Source organism: Patiria miniata, unplaced genomic scaffold, assembly GCF_015706575.1.
Source record: "Patiria miniata isolate m_02_andy unplaced genomic scaffold, ASM1570657v1 HiC_scaffold_29, whole genome shotgun sequence".
NCBI classification, from domain to species: domain Eukaryota; kingdom Metazoa; phylum Echinodermata; class Asteroidea; order Valvatida; family Asterinidae; genus Patiria; species Patiria miniata.
The window spans coordinates 18,181,452-18,197,915 of NW_024037068.1; the positions used below are offsets into that span (position 1 = coordinate 18,181,452).

The 16,464-nt window shown below is 43.8% G+C and overlaps 1 protein-coding gene across 1 annotated transcript; it reads right to left on the reverse strand.

Annotated features, from left to right (window-relative positions):
• Positions 1-505: 505 nt before the first annotated feature.
• Positions 506-14,725, reverse strand: LOC119736316 (26S proteasome regulatory subunit 6B). Its single transcript, XM_038210363.1, has 10 exons — positions 14,641-14,725; positions 12,899-12,997; positions 11,511-11,697; positions 9,040-9,186; positions 7,740-7,943; positions 4,686-4,853; positions 4,309-4,385; positions 3,563-3,731; positions 2,231-2,286; positions 506-1,138 (listed from the first exon to the last, which is right to left on the reverse strand). Exons 1-10 carry the CDS (start codon positions 14,701-14,703, stop codon positions 1,025-1,027), a joined length of 1,284 nt encoding a protein of 427 aa, XP_038066291.1. The 5' UTR covers positions 14,704-14,725; the 3' UTR covers positions 506-1,024.
• Between the last annotated feature and the right edge of the window lie 1,739 nt (positions 14,726-16,464).

The following is a 16,464-nucleotide window of genomic DNA, read 5'->3' on the forward strand; positions in this document are numbered from 1 at the left end:
AACGTGGTGGTTTTATTTTTCGATGTTTGCAAATGTTGTATATTCCCTTTAAGTTTATGCATTGACACAGCTCAAAAATAAGACCTTTAATCTTTCTTTTAGTTTACCAAAATAACTAAACTGCTTAAATAAATGCGATTATTTGAGTGTTTATAGCAAGAAAATAGCATCGTCAAAACACATCATTTGCTCACAAATGGCCTATTCAAGTTTAGGGGGAGAAGGATAACCCAACACCTCCACAGCAAACTTAGACCAGTTGTGGAGAATTTGTCAAGAGACTTGAAACTTTTCAGCACAGAGTCACCTGAACGAAATAATAAGAGTGACTGGGGTCGAACTTTGAGTATGTACTCTTTCAAACGTCAAACTTGATTCAAATCTTGGGAATAAATTTGGCTTGGCACGTCTCTGGAATTTGTTTGAAAAAGAGTGTAAGATGCCAATGTTTGAATGGAGCTGATACCTCGCCAAGACACCCAAGCCTGGGTTTGTGTTTAATTTACCCCTCAATGTTTCTCCATTTTAATTATTTCAATATAAACATGACCCTCCAGCCAGCACAAAACCAGTAACTTGGAACATTTTTTGAAAACTGGAATATTGGGCTCATTGGAAAGGACATTGAATAAAGCTTTCCCACGATGTATAGAATATGGGAATCAAACAAAATCTGATGGAGTTGTAGCTATTTTCAGTTTCAAATTTGTGAGTCTCGGAAACTTAAAATGTTCCCTTAGGACTCCTTGGAAATTTTACAAATATAAACTTCATTGAAATTGAAATACATTTATTACTCTGGCTTTTAACGCCTAAATGTGAATTTCGATACGTTTTGCCTGTACAATGTACCATAGGCTGTATCTCAAAATACGGCCGTGCTACTTCCAACTGGTTTTGTGTTGGAGGGTCACAAATAAAAAAAACATACAAGCTGAACCAATCCACTGAAATAGATCCAACGTTCTCAAAAAGACACACACACTGAAATACAATTGACATGAATTGAAAGGAATTGCCGAGACTATTTGTAGAATTCGTGCTCGGACTCGTCCTTCTTGATGTTGTTGCGGTAGCCTTTCTCAAAGTCTTTGGCCAAAACGACGTAGCGGTTCTCCCGGACCGCCTGCATGCCGGCCTGTTGATGAACAATTGAGAGGAAAACTGTAAGTTTTATTTTAACATTTCTAGAAAACAACTGAAGGTTTGTGGTACCACCATGTGGAAATCTCTTGTGGGAGAGATGTGTGGTTCTGAAAAGAACCGGCTGGTTGAAAACTGAAGACGATCAAAATATACTGATCGAAACGTCTTTTCAGAACCACACATCTTCCCAAAAGAGATTTCTACATTGTGTTACCGCAAGCCTTCCCTAGTTCATACCACCACCATGCAAAGTTTTTAATCTTACGTATTTGTTGTAAACTTTGTTACCGATGGTACATTGAGAAGTCAGGTTACAACAAATTATATAATGTGCACAAACTGTAGATAGTGCTTCGTGACTGAATAGTGGGAGCTGCATGTGTGGGACACACTGCGTGTACGAGCATGTCGTCGTGTCCGTGCAACAAGGTTGTATCTCCTAAAATGTGCCGTACGTGAAACGCGAGTTTCAGAATGTCAAAAGGTCGTATCTCATAAAATAACTTGGATGTACACACACAATGTCAATGGACGTCGAGATACGACCTTGTTGCATGGAGCGTATACTCGCGAGATACGACTTTGTTGCAGAATGGAGTTACGACCTAGTTGCCCTGATGCGACAATGTGTTCGAGTGTGTGTCAAGTATAATAATAATAATCGGCATTTAAGAACGCTCTTATTAGTAAACTAAATCACAGTGCTTACAGTATTATTATTACCCCTGATCATTGGGCCAATTAAACATTCAAAACACTATCTCAGCTCCCTGGGAAGTATACAGCTCGATGCTGCCTTTTAGGCGCAAGCAAGCTCATTCAATCACAATAACCATCTCTGCTGCCCTCGCAGGTACCCATTTACTCCTGGGTGGAGAGAAGCAATGAGTGACAAAGTGCCTTGCTCAAGGGCACACGCACCACGACCCCAGGCTGGACTCGAACCCACAACCCGCAGCTTTACCCACAGGCCACGAATCCAGTGCCCTTAACCACGAGGCCACAGCACTCCACGTATGTGCGATTAATCTTCTGAATGTGCACAAACACATATCATCTATGTTTTATTTCTCAATGAAATTACCTCTTGACATATTGCATTGATGTCTGCTCCTGAGATCTTGTCTGGTCTGGCGACATCTGTTATTGTAACAAGTTAAGAAAGACTTACACCAGGACCATGCGCTTCACAGTTTAAATTACTGTAAGTTATAGTCCTAGGTTGTCCACTTACCATACTTCAAAGGTCTGGTTAACAGGAATTACACATAATGTCTTACACTTACGGAGAAAATGTTGAAAACCCTGTTTGTTTATATATCTGAGGCAGCAGCAATTTTTGCCTTGTCTATATATGTTCACAGCAGTGAGGTGCGACTGGAATGAAGACTAGCACCCCAGCAGGTAATTGTTTTAGGACAAAATTTGGATCCTGAATTTCCTTGGCTAAACATGTAGTTGTGTTCTCTCATATACTGTAAGTTTTAATCATATTTACAGTTCTGACCATTTGGTGGGAAATGCATTTTAGCTGCATTCTTGATAAAGTAAAGTCACGAGCCAATATGGCCCATCAGGCCGGCGTTATCTCTGGTTTCACAGCATGAAAAATGTATGGACGTCAGCCATCAGTACAAAGCTCAAAAGGTCGCTCTTCATCTCCACGATTGAGTCCGTCCTACTCTATGGTGCAGAGACGTGGACCCTCACAACCAAGGAGGAGAAGTCACTGGATGGATGCTACACTCGCATGCTACGTATAGCCCTCAACGTATCGTGGCAGGATTGTATGAGGAATGATGACCTCTACAACGGCATGCAGAGAGTGACTCACAAGATCAGACAGCGTCGTCTTAATCTTGCTGGCCACTGCGTCCGCCACCCTGAGCTTGCTGCCCACCCAACCATACTGTGGGAGCCCACCCAGGGCACTGCCTTAAGAGGGAAAAGAAGTCTGACCTTTGTGGACCAGCTCACGAGGGACACTGATCTCACATCTGCAGAGGAGCTGCGCACCTGCATGGTAGATCGAGACAGCTGGAGGAAGAGGACTCAGGGACTGGCTCGTGATGTCGTCACAACCCAGGCGATCCCGACATGATGATGCTGATGATGATCTCTGGTTTCCTGGGCATGAAACGACTGAGAATATTTCTATTCCCCCTGGATGGGATGCTAGTCCATCGATTACTCCCCAGCCAATGCCGGTACCCAATTGTACTCCCAGGTGGAGAGAGGCAAGTGGGGGTGAAGTGGCTTGCCCAAGGACACAACATACGGCCAGCAAATTGATTTGAACCCCTGACCCTCTGATCATGAGTCACAAACCCTAACCACTAAACCACACTCCCCTATTCCCCCATTCCCCAGTACCCCTTTAGCTTTAAATTTTACAGGATAAATGTTATAAGGATACAGTCTTCCAAGTCAACTTCGTCGGAAAGGTTCATTTTGACACAGATGGTGCTGAAGATGAGACGTTTCTGTCGCCTGTCTGGCATGGGAAACTCTATCTTACGGTCCAAGCGACCTGGGCGGAGCAGGGCGGGGTCAAGGGTGTCGGCCCGATTGGTTGCCATGATGACCTGTCAGAACAATGCAAGGCTCATCAGAATCATGTTTTGGTTACATGTGGTTTTTTAAATAATAATATAATAATGGGTATTTATAAAGCGCACATATACACTATTGGTGCTCAAGGCGCTACATCATTATTACCCTGCTCACTGGGCCAATGAAACATTCCGAATACCATCTCAGCTCCCGGGAGAGTATACAGCTCGATGCAGCCTGTTAGGCGCAAGGAAGCTAATTCAATCACAATAACCATCTCTGCCCTCACAGGTACCCATTTACTCCTGGGTGGGGAGAAGCAACGAGTGACGAAGTACCTTGCCCCAGGGCACAGGCACCATAACCCCAGGCTGGACTCGAACCCATAACCTGCAGAATTACCCGCAGACCACAAGTTCAATGCTCCAGACCATGAGGCCATGGCATTCCACAGCTCCCCTCCCCAGCTGGCTCCCATAAGAAGCAAGCAGATCAACAGGTGACGTCATTATTTTTAAGTTCTACTCATCAATGTTGTAGCATCAGAGAAGTTTTGGTTTTTGATGGTCTTGTGTTGGCCTTGTGATGGCATTATGATGGTTGACTTACCTTAACGTTAACTGTTTGATCAAATCCATCCATCTGATTTAGCAACTCTAGAAGAATACGCTGAACTTCCCGATCAGCTGTGAAGTTACAAATAACACTCAGTAAATATAAACATTATTACACCTCATACATATTTACGAGCCAAAGTCTTTTCCATTGGTCAGTGTTCCAAAACTTCAGGGAATTTAAAGTAGCCACATCTGTATTACCCAGCATTAGTTGCCACTAACTATGCAACAGTAGCAATCGCAAACCAAGTTGCTCATGGAACCATACCAATTTTTTGTTCACAAAAGAAGAACTTACGCATCAAGTTACAACATAAATAAAAATATTTCTGAATTTTGAGGACCCCCTCTGGATCATCGTTCTCCTACCTCCTGTCTGTGCATCGAATCTCTTTGTGGCGATGGCGTCGATCTCATCAATGAATATAATAGCGGGCGCGTTTTCCTTGGCTAGCCTGAAGACGTCCCGCACCATGCGTGGTCCCTCACCAAGGTACTTCTGGACAAACTCAGAGCCGACCACCCGTATAAAAGATGCTGTCAGGCAACAGGATGAGAAGAAACAACAAAATGAAAGTTTAGGGAACGTGTCAAAATTTATTTGGCTAATAATGATAATAATAACTGTATTTATATAGCGCCTTTTCCAAAGGATACAAAGTGCTGGGGGAGAATGCAACAAAAGACAGGTAAGTGAAATATGAACATATGAGACCCATTATGAAGCACCTTTTTGCTAGGTGCTGCGGCGCATAATTGCTGCCACTGCCAGAAACACCGGGGCAAACCCCTCCTCTTAGCGACAAGTGTTACTGGGTTCTTTAACGTGCATTACACAACACACGGGACCTACGGCTTTACGTCCCATCCGAAGGACGAAGCAATAATGGTAAAGTGCCTTGCTCAAGAGCACAAGCACCATGTTCCCACGGTCAGGATTCGAACCCATGTACCACGGCACACGAGTCGAACACCTTAACCATTGGACCACAGCGCCCCACCAAGACCACAGCGCCCCACCAAGGCTAGAAATGTTCCAGGGTTGTCTGAGTATCACCCGTAGTGCAACTGAGCCCTCTCTGTATAAACCAATATCTGATGTATGTGAGCAATGCAAACTTTATGCAACCCTGCGCCAGCCAATATGGATTGGGCTCTAGAAATTTTGATGTCATTTCGATTATGCGGACGAAGCTGTTGGTTGGTCAGTTTTGGCTGACATGTTTTTTGTAATACAGTAACGGGTTACAGAAGACAAGACAGAAGGCACCCGCTGAATGGTCAGAATTTTGAGGTCAAGACGCAGTCATGTTTTGCATAATTAATTGTTAAATCTGCTTGCATATCATAGACGCTTGACGTGCAATGGGAAATTCCATAGACTGGTGTTAGTGCACAACTCAGAAATAGCATGTTGGGATCATTTGATCATGCACCCAATTCGCTCTTTTCACACTCCGCCATTGGGCATGCACAACCTCGACCTCACAACATTACACAATGACAATAGCCGGTTCAGTGATCTGAACCCCGACAAGGGAATCACTGAACCGGCTATATTTGTTGGGTAAAGTTGCCAGATCGAGGCTCTGCATGCCCATGGCGGAAGTGTGAAAAGAGCGAATGCTACTCAAAACCAATGAACAAGTATAAATATGAGGCTTGAGTGACACAATTCCATGTGGAATCGACTCCAACTTTACCGAGCCAGAACACCAATTCTACAATCTGATGGCAAAGTTTAAGATCTTTCAATTAGATCAGACACGAGAGGCCAAAGCCGCAGACAGAGGAAAACCTGAAGCTACTTATCTGTGGTATGGTGAGCCACAGCCTTAGCCAGCATGGTTTTCTCACATCCTACTCACCTGTGGTATGGTGAGCCACAGCCTTAGCCAGCATGGTTTTCTCACATGCTACTCACCTGTGGTATGGTGAGCCACAGCCTTAGCCAGCATGGTTTTCTCACATGCTACTCACCTGTGGTATGGTGAGCCACAGCCTTAGCCAGCATGGTTTTCTCACATGCTACTCACCTGTGGTATGGCGAGTCACAGCCTTACCCAGCATGGTTTTCTCACATGCTACTCACCTGTGGTATGGTGAGCCACAGCCTTAGCCAGCATGGTTTTCTCACATGCTACTCACCTGTGGTAAGGTGAGCCACAGCCTTAGCCAGCATGGTTTTCCCACATGCTACTCATCTGTGGTATGATGAGCCACAGCCTTAGCCAGCATGGTTTTCTCACATGCTACTCACCTGTGGTATGATGAGCCACAGCCTTAGCCAGCACGGTTTCCCACATGCTACTCACCTGTGGTATGGTGAGCCACAGCCTTAGCCAGCATGGTTTTCTCACATCTACTCACCTGTGGTATGATGAGCCACAGCCTTAGCCAGCACGGTTTTCCACATGCTACTCACCTGTGGTATGGTGAGCCACAGCCTTAGCCAGCATGGTTTCCCACATGCTACTCACCTGTGGTATGGTGAGCCACAGCCTTAGCCAGCATGGTTTTCTCACATCTACTCGCCCGTGGTATGGTGAGCCACAGCCTTAGCCAGCATGGTTTTCTCACAAGCTACTCACCTGTGGTATGGTGAGCCACAGCCTTAGCCAGCATGGTTTCCCACATGCTACTCACCTGTGGTATGATGAGCCACAGCCTTAGCCAGCATGGTTTTCTCACATGCTACTCATCTGTGGTATGGTGAGCCACAGCCTTAGCCAGAATGGTTTTCCCACATGCTACTCACCTGTGGTATGATGAGCCACAGCCTTAGCAGCATGGTTTTCTCACATGCTACTCACCTGTGGTATGATGAGCCACAGCCTTAGCAGCATGGTTTTCCCACATGCTACTCACCCGTGGTATGATCAGCCACAGCCTTAGCCAGCATGGTTTTCTCACATGCTACTCACCTGTGGTATGATGAGCCACAGCCTTAGCCAGCATGGTTTCCCACATGCTTCTCACCTGTGGTATGATGAGCCACAGCCTTAGCCAGCATGGTTTTCTCACATGCTACTCACCTGTGGTATGATGAGCCACAGCCTTAGCCAGCATGGTTTCCCACAAGCTACTCACCTGTGGTATGGTGAGCCACAGCCTTAGCCAGCATGGTTTCTCACATGCTACTCACCTGTGGTATGGTGAGCCACAGCCTTAGCAAGCATGGTTTCCCACATGCTACTCACCTGTGGTATGGTGAGCCACAGCCTTAGCAAGCATGGTTTTCCCACATGCTACTCACCTGTGGTAAGGTGAGCCACAGCCTTAGCAAGCATGGTTTTCTCACATGCTACTCACCTGTGGTATGGTAAGCCACAGCCTTAGCCAGCATGGTTTTCCACATGCTACTCACCTGTGGTATGGTGAGCCACAGCCTTAGCCAGCATGGTTTTCTCACATGCTACTCACCTGTGGTATGGTGAGCCACAGCCTTAGCCAGCATGGTTTTTCCACATCCAGGAGGGCCAAACATGAGCACTCCCCTGGGTGGATCAATGCCAATCTGTTGGTACAAGCCGAAGTGTGTCAGGGGTAACTCTACGGCTTCACGGATCTCCTGCTTCTGGATGTCCATACCGCCGATGTCCGAGTAACACACGTCTGGCTTCTCATCTGTAAGTGAACGACACAAATGCCTTTAGAATGCATAATTCTATTGTCTTAACCCTCCTAGTCTTCTGCACTTAACACCCCTTCACACTTTTTGAAAAAAAAAAAACTTTTGCCCATAGAGTTAGCGTCCACACTTCAAATTCCTTTGAGGTACAGTGTAATCTTCTGTTAGTATGGATAACACTTCAAATCCCTGCACAGATTCGGTCACGCTTCACTGCTCTCCGCAGTGCTGTTTTACTTGCGTACTGTGACTCTCTGTGTGACACAGTTACTCTAACACTTCATATCCCTTCACCTGAAACTGACCGGCAGGGTTTTTAAGGGATTTAAAAAAAACATGCTCTAAATACTGACTTCCCACTAGGAGGGTCAATGTTGTTTTCAGCAAGATACAAAGATTTTACAGAAGTGGACTGAAGCCACTCTCTCAAGTTTGAGTTATTCCATACTTTCCCTTGACGTTCAAAAGGGACCACTCAGCAACTCCAACGTTTTACCCTTCGTTTGTGTGATAGGTCACAGACTGTCAAAAATTCAATCCTGTTCCCCTGCCATGTCTTTTACACAGGCTAGTCACCAACAGTCAGATCATATTTCAATTGGCATCTTAAAAACAACCGACAAAAGCCGGTGACTGGTAGGCACAGCTGGCTTTAATGTCAATCTCCTACAGTCAAAGCATAGCTACATCATATTTCATAACAATCACAGCCAGTCAATCCTACTTTATGAAGGCAGGGGGCACTCAACTGTTGAAAACAGTCACTTGGTTTATTTTGACTGCTGGGCTGGCCTTGTTAAAATTGCCAGCCAGAGAGGGAGGGTTTTATTTGAATTAACCCTCCTATGGAAACATGCAATGTCAGCCTTGTTATTACTTGGGTCAATATTGGTCAAGACCCCCATTGGTTTGTACACAGTATGCCAGGAGGTGAGGAAGACAATTTTGACCGATTGTGACCTCTTAAATAGTAGGAGGTTTTCTGCTTGTAGCTTCTATCTACATGTATAGACAAGCCCATGTGTCGTCCACTGTGCATGTTGGGAAACAACACCCACTGCCCCCCCCCCACCCCCAAGGGCAGATACTCACCGGTTCCCAGCATGGTAATACTGCTATCTGCCTCGGGTGGTAGGACGTCAACCAGGGCATTGCTGTGTTTGTGAAGAGCGACGGAGGCACTGGGTTTCAAGAGCTCCCTGTCTAATGTGCTCAGGATGCGCACATAAGAGTTTGACCCTGTAAACAACGATGTCAGAGTTCAAAAGAGTGAAACTCATGCAAATCAGACAAAAACATTAATATTTTTGCCTCAACCTAGTGCCTCTACACTAAAAAAAAAAAATTCCATCTTATGAATAGTTACTGCTGTACCCGCTGCTATGTACATCTGATTCGAACCATCCAACCAATCCCATTGCTCGGTGGTCGAGTGGTAAGACATTTCCACTAGAAAGCAGGAGGTCGTGGGTTGGAGTTCCACCCGAGTGATTTTTTCCCAACTTTCACTCGGGAGGTAACACACTAAGTATACAGTGTTTATACATCGGTGAAGGGCAAAACCTAATTTGGCCTCTACACTCCAACGTCATCTGTGTCCAAAGTCATCAGTGTACACTTATAGCAGTTGAAGCTGTGGGGACGATATCCAAAAGTAGCGCATCTGATATACATGTACTTTTAGTTATCCCACGAGCGCAAGTGGAACACAGAATATAGACCATTATCATGTTCAAAACTCTCCTGAAGACAGTCAGAGCATACTGACCGGAACGTCGAGTTTATACCTCTGGTTCTTTTTAGAACCATTCTCTTAGTTGAGAAATTATTCGCACAAGGTGTTTCCGCAAACCTTTCATTATTTAGTATCTCCACCATGCAAAAGCATCAAATCTTACATTATCATGTTGCAGCCATTTGGATTTTTTTCCCATTCAAATCCAAGTAACCAAAGCGAGGCGGGAAGGAATAAAATAGCAAACCTTTCATTATTTAGTATCTCCACCATGCAAAGCCTCAAATCTTACATTATCATGTTGCAGCCATTTGGATTTTTTCCCCATTCAAATCAATGTAACCAAAGCGAGGCTGGAAGGAAAAAATAGTCTGGTTCCTTTTTGCACACCAAAAATTATCACTCGGTACTGTTATTGGATACAGGGAACATGACTAAAATGGTGGCAGCATGATAAAGGTCTATTGTATTGCGTCTGTGTCACAAATGGCGGAGTGGTATGTGGGAAGCAGACGAACAACATTTTCTGCGTTCTACGAGCGTGAGCAGGATAACAAAGTGATCTTCAAGCATACCCGACGCACGGTAAAATTGGAGCAAGCACACAGTACACAAACTTTCCAGCGGTTATCATATTTTATAAGATGGAATTTTGCGTCGGGGTGATATAAATCAAATTAGGTTTTGCCCTTCACCAACGTTTTTTTAAACACTGTATACTCAGTGTGTTACCTCCCGAGTGCAAGTTGGAAAAAATCACTCGGGTGGGACTCGAACCCACGACCTCCTGCTTTCTAGTGCAGATGTCTTACCACTCGACCACCGAGCTAACGGGATCGGTTGGCCGGTTCGAATCTGATGTACATAGCAGCGTGTACCAACATAAACTATTATAAGATGGAATTTTGCGTCGGGGTGATATAACTCAAATTAGGTCGGGGTGATATAAATCAAATTAGGTTATCATATTGCACGCAGTGGGAATGGCGCATGCATCTGAAATAGCGTGGCACGCGGAGTTGGGTACGGACATTGGTATTTTGTGATAATGTAGCACCGTCCGTTCTCATGGATCGACCAATCAGGATTGAGGATTCAACTTTGCTTGAAGACAAAGTCTAAAGATAAACTAGGAAACCAGTTATGCCTGGCAGAGCATAGAAGACACAAATTAAAGCTCATGACCTTGACAGAATGCATCCTATTATTAGATGGAATTTTTTGCGTCGGGGTGATATAAATCAAATTAGGTTTTGCCCTTCACCAACGTTTTTTTAAACACTGTATACTCAGTGTGTTACCTCCCGAGTGCAAGTTGGAAAAAATCACTTGGGTGGGACTCGAACCCACGACCTCCTGCTTTCCAGTGCAGATGTCTTACCACTCGACCACCGAGCTAACGGGATCAGTTGGCCGGTTCGAATCTGATGTACATAGCAGCGAGTACCAACATAAACTATTATAAAATGGAATTTTGCGTTGGGGTGATATAAATCAAATTAGGTCGGGGTGATATAAATCAAATTAGGTTATCATATTGCGCGCAGTGGGAATGGCGCATGCATCTGAAATAGCGTGGCACGCGGAGTCGGGTACGGACCTTGGTATTTTGTGATAATGTAGCACCGTTTGTTCTCATGGATCGACCAATCAGGATTGAGGGTTAAACTTTGCTTGAAGACAAAGTCTATAGATAAAGTAGGCAACCAGTTATGCCTGGCAGAGTATAGAAGACACAAGTTCAAGCTCAAGACCTTGACAAGAATGCATCCTCCAAAATTAGTGGGCCAAAAGCCAATTTCAAATCAAATTTGAAGTTTGTCCTGACCTGTTGTTGAGCCCACGATGCCTGTGTGCTGGTCCACGGCCTCCAGAAACTGACCGATGACCAGCGGCACGCTCTGGATGCGTTTGACTTCCTCCTGGGCATGCAGGAACTCCTTCTTGAGATTCTTCTGCTCATCTTTGATGTACTCCTCTTGGACCTCATAGAACTCAATCTGCCGCTGCAGTTTCTGTTCAGAGGAAAGAGAAACTTGAAGATGATATGGTGGCATCTCATTGTGCAGTGAATGCAGTGCCTACCAGCCTTGGCACTAAGCAGTTACCCTGCTAAATGCAACCAAGTGCAACAATGGGTTGTTGTATTGCCTTGGCACTATTATACAAATATTAAATGCTTCGAGTGGTGAAGTGGTGATCCATGGACATTCTATTTTCCCAAGGCGAAGCCGAGGGAAAATAGAATGGATCACCGAGGGAGGCTAGTTTTACTCCACCACGAGATAAAGCATTCAATATTTGTTTTATAACACTTCACCCACAGATTCTGCTTGGTTTTAATATTTTAAATTATTTAAATCTGAACACAGATGAAATAAACTTCAATTTCAATACAAAATTGGTGGAAAATGTATTTCTCTCTTCCAAACTACCCCTTCACGAAATGTTTGAACCCAACTCTGCGGCGCGCTCTCTTTGGAACAATACGCGCTTTGCGCAATGCGCGCACCAGCATGCATTTGCACACAAATACCGCGCCGTGGATATAGTACTTTGGTTGCTAATGGTATAGTTCTTTGGTTGCTACGGGTATAGTACTTTTGGCCGTGCAGAGAAAGATAGCAAAAATAGAAAGTAACATGTGACTCACTCTCGGCCAATCAAGACACAGAATCTGTGGGTGAGGTGTTATAATATAACTTATCCCGCGAGCGCGAGTGGAACACAGAATAGTGTAGCGCGTCTGTGTCCCACAATGTGGGACACATATGCACTACATTTCTGTGTTCCACGAGCACGAGTGTGACAACAAATTTATCTCCAAGCAAACTTGACGTAGGAACAGATGGAACACGCACGCTGTACACAAACTTTTCAGCGGTTGTCCTATTACAGGTGTATGTTAAATACGGAATGGTGCTCGCATCTTAGAATAGCGCAATACCCAGAGTGCGGTATGGACCGAGGCCGCGCTACACGGTTATATGTAGCACAGCTTGATGCCATGGATCGACCAATCAGGATCGAGGATTCAAGTTTCCTTGAAGATAAGAGCACTTACCCCGGAACGAGATGCAACAAAGCACAAGGAATAGCTGGCTGCTAAATGGAAGAGTATGCATCAACTGTTTAAAATTTTTAATTTCTGTTGCATTTTAAACAGGGTTAAGGACTAGTGGGTGAGGGCTACGATGCTTAGTCTCAATGACTTACTTTGAATCTTGTGTAGAGGTCATCTGTGTCCAGTGCATCTAAGATGCTACTGGGTTTGGAAGTATTGGGTCTTGAGTCTGCGGGTGATGGGGCTTCATCCTAAAGACAAACAGTACAACGGTGCATTTATAATTCAAATTAAAGATTTTTTTTTTTAATTTAAAAAAGGTTCTACAAAATAAATTATATTTGAAAAAAGCAGGATTTAAATTATCTCCTACTACTACTAGCTGCAAAATAATAAGGTGTTTCACGGTAATATGCACCATCTTGCCTGCAGGGCAATTTTACACGTGTTGCTGTGCACGAATCGTCATTGGAAAGCTTTGGCGCTTCCAAGTCATCATGCGTTCATTCCAAAATGTGCCCGCGGCTAGCAACGCATGTTCTTTTTGCCCCACGAACAAGAAACACTTTATTAAGGAAGCCTAAATATTGCAAGAGCAAAGCAAAGGATCAACTTTAAACAGAACAAAACTGACTATTAAAATATGAAAAAAATATGATATGGATGGCTGTGTTGAGGCCAAATTTCAAAGCATCCGCCATTTTTGGACCGCTAACTACAATGTACAATGATCTCCAGCTCTAGTACATATCAAATTCCCAATAAGCATTGGAGCTGGAGTTTCTCAAGCTAAGGTCATGTGAAGGTACATATATGTCATCGATAGATTGATAGACATGATACTTGATAGAGGGCAGAGTTTCAATTTATGACATGTTTGAGGGAAATTTGGGCGTAAAATGACGCTGACGATGACAAAACGCAACATGAAAATAAAGATGGTGATCACCACGATGTACCGTAAATGCACAAGATGCGCTGAATTGCACGGCATCAAACCAACCATAATTAATCGCGACGGTGTGGGCCTAAAATTAAAAACTGTTCAAAATTACCAAAAAAAGGTGTCATTACTTGAGAGAAGTCTTCTTCAGGTTGCAAATGTCAGTTTTGAAAGATAAAAACATTCTTGGCTCTAATTTGACCGAAACTACAGGGGGCCCCGTAACTACATGATCGCCGCTGTCTAAACTTCACAATCCCCGGTCATGCCGGTGCATAGCCCCATAAATGTGGCCTATTTACTGGACTGCCTCCGTAAACATAGGCCACACATCCACATGTACAAAAATCGTGTCGACGGAGCCAAATTTTGATTTTCACATTTAGGCTTAGTTTGTAGGTTTTTTTTGCTTTAGAAGCATACTCACCCTCTTTACAGGCTAATCAGAAAGTGCTGCCTTTTTCAGATGTCTAATTTTTGTGAAATTTCATGTTGAAATTTTGATACGCAAACGTGTAAAAATGAATCTGGAAATTTCACGAAAAATATACATCTGAAAAAGGCAGCACTTTCTGATTAGCCTATAAAGAGGGTGAGTATGCTTCTAAAGCAAAAAAAACCTACAAACTAAGCCTAAATGTGAAAATCAAAATTTGGCTCCGTCGACACGATTTTTGTACATGTGGATGTGTGGCCTATGTTTACGGAGGCAGTCCAGTAAATAGGCCACATTTATGGGGCTAGCCGGTGCAATGCACATTGTAATGTGTATGTGACAATGCATTTTTATCTTCTGCGGCGATCAAATTCTGACACCAATTTCAACAACTATTTTTGCATCTAAAATCATGAAAATTTGCAGGTACATTATTTACATCCCAGAAAATCAACAAATCGGATATAATTCAAAAATACTAATTCTTAACACCGTTAAAACTAGTAATTTCGCACCTTGTCCTTCTCCGAAACTACAATGCCAATTTCCTCCATGTTGCTTTTGAGGTTAAAGATCATCCTCGTTCACACAATCATTCCATAAACATAAGTATTAAATATAAAAAGTCACTACATTGTGAGTTTCGTACTGCAATAATATTTTTATTGTTTCGAAAATATATTAAAAATACATTTTAATAAAATATAAATCACTGTTTTGATTACATTTATCTAATATTAATATAATTTATTTTAATTAGCCACCCGACGAATGTTCCATGACTCATTAGAAGTGCATCGCGAAGCTCCCCCCCCCCCCCCCTAACACACACACAAATAAGGCGGGTGGGGTACGTGGGGGAGATAACGAGCAACAAACAGTGCTTCCGTTGTAAAAAAAAAAAAAAATAGGTGTTCAGCTGCGCGGTCTATCGCCATCCATTAAAAACCCTAAGCAAATTGTAAAATATAGCGCCCTCTTGCAGTGAAAAAAAGTTTGTGTTGTATCCATTGATCTCCATTATATGGAGATCAATGGTTGTATCGCGCACATGCGCGCCTCCAATGCCAAGCCTAGCCACTAGTAGTAACCACACACTCAACCTCGTCCCCAGTGCTTACTTTATTTCCAACCGCGTTTCCAGAGAGCAGGTAGTGGTGGGCGCGTACTGCTCGACACCCTGGGGACGAGGTTGCCACACACTAAACGTTCTTGTTTCAAGGGCATATGTACATATAGTCTATGTAATGTGTGAACAGATTCGCTGATTAATTAGACTTGACCTCTTAGATTTTGACCAATCAGCGGGCGCTTTCTATATAACGGGTCTTCGGTCATTCACCCGTTGCGCGTCATAGACAATGGATAAAAAAACATTGTCACGCGCTCTGTATCATGTTACACGATGCGCCCGGCTGTTGTTGTATTACAAAACACTACATTCTAATTGACCAATCAAACCATTTAATCCTGATTTAGGAATGAAATGACGTCACGATTTTGTAAAGTCGACTCCGATTGGCTGGCGCGCAGCTTGCATAATCTGCATGTCTAGACATATCAGACCTTATTACAGGACTTGTCTCCGTGGATAACGGGTGATACTCAGACTAATACATGCAGTGCGACTGCATAATTAAAAGTGGAAAGCATTTTTTATTTATTTAGATATTGCAGCTATTGGAAACGTCAGTACATTACGTGTGATGTAGGTTTACTAAAAATTGTTTGCTCATAAGGGGATTATAAAGCTCTTTTTAGGCGCCGATGCCAGGGGGTGGGAGACCCCCCCCCCCCCAGCTCTTTGAAAAATTTGGGTTTTTTCAATAGAAATTCATTCAAAAAAATGCTCCCCCCCCCCTCCCCCGCTCTGACTTACATAAAAATTATACTGGTATTAATACGCCTGTGCCCAATATACGGACATATAGCCTGCTGGGGTTACGGGGGTATTTGTACACTATCCTGTAATATAGTGCTAATTGTATGGTACGAGCATCCCATACCCCTCCCCCCACCCCAATTGATTTTGCGGGGGGGGGGGGGGGGGGACAGCCAAAACAGCCAAGTGTCCGGGAAATTTCCACTTGTCTACATTTTAGCATTGATTTGATGATGAACCCCCTACTCTGCAAACATTTCTGGATCCGCCCCTGTCTTTCATAGGCGTAGCTACTATGCCACAAATTCGCTCGTACCCCCCGCCCTGCAAACAGGACGCTGGGATACTCTGATGAATTCACGCTCTGATTGGTTGGATTTTGCGTGACCAGTGACCTGCGCGTCATCAAGGTCATGACTCTACAAGGTTTGAAACGGCCGTTAAGACTGATTCATTA